The 2,500-nt window shown below is 41.8% G+C and overlaps 1 protein-coding gene across 1 annotated transcript in view; it reads right to left on the bottom strand.

Moving 5' to 3' along the window:
• Positions 1–2,500, bottom strand: part of LOC125289710 (atrial natriuretic peptide receptor 1-like) — a 13,401-nt gene that overhangs the window by 5,236 nt on the left and 5,665 nt on the right. Inside the window, exons 11-13 of the mRNA XM_048236680.1 lie at positions 2,233–2,376; positions 1,068–1,189; positions 250–394 (exon numbers count right to left, since the gene is read on the bottom strand). Coding sequence (XP_048092637.1) covers positions 250–394; positions 1,068–1,189; positions 2,233–2,376 — 411 coding nt within the window. The remainder of the gene's footprint in view (positions 1–249; positions 395–1,067; positions 1,190–2,232; positions 2,377–2,500) is intronic.

Below are 2,500 nucleotides of genomic sequence, written 5' to 3'. Positions count from 1 at the left end.
TGTGTTAGTGTGTGGGTGCTTGTGTGTGTTTGTGTGCGCGCATGTGTGTGCATGCATGCATATCTGAACACATCTCCAGTGATTGAAAATGATGTGTGTAAATTAGTTTATGTCAGTGTGGGTTTTAGTGTGTACTGTATAATTATAATTATTTCCAGACAGTGTAGGGCTCAGTTTGTGTGTCAGTCTGCATGATTCTGTGTGTGTGTGTGTGTGTGTGTGTGTGTGTGTGTGTGTGTGTGTGTGTACCTGAACACATCTCCTGCGAGTGAGGGCTCAGTGTATGTTTGTGTGTTGAGGTTCTCGGGGGCCTGGTACACATCCCTCAACCGCTGCTGATACACAGTCAGGGGCTCCGCAGCATCCTCACGCCGGTATGACCACAGACCATAATCTTCACACACACACACCAATTAAACACCACATACACGCATACATACATGCAGTGTAGACAGTCGACGTACTACTGTATATGATTCCTCAAATAAAGGCAAGGCAAGGCAGGTTTATTTATATAGCGCATCTCATATACAAGGTGCACCATGAACCAGATGTTTGGTTAGCAATTTAGAAGATTTGTTCAGTCTGACTTCATCAATTTTACATTTGAAAAAAGATGCAAACTCATTGCATTTATTAGTTAAGAGACGTTCAGGTGCTAATTGTGAGGGGGATTTGTTCATTTCTCAACAGTTGAGAATAGCAAGTGTTGTTTATACTTCTACAAATAATGTTAAAGAAAAAAGACGGTTTTGCTTTGCATATTTCAGTCATATGTGCAGAGAACCTCTTTTTGGGTTTCATACTGGATCTGAAATTTGTATTTGTGCCATTTTCTTTCAGTTTTCTTACCCTGTTAAGGATTGTCCATTTTGTTTCTATGGTGCTTTCTGTTTGTCAGTGACTCTCTTAAAATGTAATAAATGTTATCCATAATATTTACCACAAAGCTAATATATTATTATGTGAAACAACAACAAAAGTATTCAGTAGTTTTTGTTTAACTATTTTTCATTAGTGTCATATTACACACACTGACACATGCATAAACATACACACTTATTCACCTGTTATCTTGCAGGCCCAGCGGTCATCGATGACACAGTTGCTGGACTTGAGGCGTCCGTGGCAGATGCGGTGCTGGTGCAAGTAGGACATGCCCCTGGCAATGTCAGTTGCAAAGGAGAACCTGCAAACCCACAAGTGTTGACAATCCCTTGTATTCTATACACACACGCACATGCACACACACACACACACACACACACACACACACACACACACAAACATACACACATACACACAAATATGAAGGGTTCAGATGCAAAAGCCTCTAAATGCCACCTACGTCAAAAATGAGATAAAGATGGTGAGTGAATGCTCTCCTCACATAGTATACGTTAATCAAATCATTTAACTTCAAAACACACCAAATAACACTCTCTTCCTGGTCTGAAATATCGATTTCTATGCAAAAACCTATAGGAACCGGATTTTAAATGCTCATTTAAAAGAAATGTGGTCAGACGGATTTAGAGGGTTTTGCATCTGAACTCTTCATATGGACACCAAATATGTTCTCTTATGCAAACCAAAACACACACATACACTAGCATATTCTTACAGCTTGGTGCTATGGACATAATACTGAACTAAAACCAAACTGGACTACAGTTAATGTGCTTGATGAGAGTTGTACTGTATACTCACATTCAGGTAGTCAACTGGCATTGTGCATCACATACACACTATCACACAACGATGCTCATTTACACCTGCATTCTAAACACATGAACAGGTGGCTCTAATCCATAGTGGAACTAAGCCCCACCAAGTGGAACTAATGCATAACAAAGGGGAACTAGTGTTCCAAGTGGAACTAACTCTTAAAGTGTGCTCAGAGCTTCTCCTAAGAGAGTGGCACAGGTGGTGGAGGGCATGGAGTGTACTCAAGGTGGGCACCACAAGACCTCCGTCAGGCTTCCCTGGGAGCTCACACAACACAACACAACACACATTCAGCAACACACACACACACACACACACACACACACACAGCAACACACACACACACACACAGCAACACACACACATACAGCAACACACACACACACACACACACACACCAACACACACTCGAGAACATACAAGAACATTCAAAGGTAATCACCTATAGGAGAACTGTCACGTGTGTGTGTGTGTGTGTGTGTGTGTGTGTGTGTGTGTGTGTACCTGAAACCCCAGTTCAGTGGGATGTCTTCGTTGAGCAGCACATCATTCAGACTTCCTTTGGGGCAGTACTCTGTAACTATGGCTACATTTGGAGCCTCCACACATCCTCCATAAAACTTACAGAGGTTTGGGTGGTCCAGTTCTCTGAAATGCAGGACACACACATACACACACACTTTTGATTAACTAGCCCTCTGAACTAGAACACAGTACATTACATGAATACATTGATTTAACACGCACGTCAACACACACACACACACACACA

The sequence above is a fragment of the Alosa alosa genome, chromosome 24 (genome assembly GCF_017589495.1).
Source record: "Alosa alosa isolate M-15738 ecotype Scorff River chromosome 24, AALO_Geno_1.1, whole genome shotgun sequence".
Classification (NCBI taxonomy): Eukaryota; Metazoa; Chordata; class Actinopteri; order Clupeiformes; family Clupeidae; genus Alosa; species Alosa alosa.
This window is presented reverse-complemented; position numbering and strand designations above follow the sequence as displayed.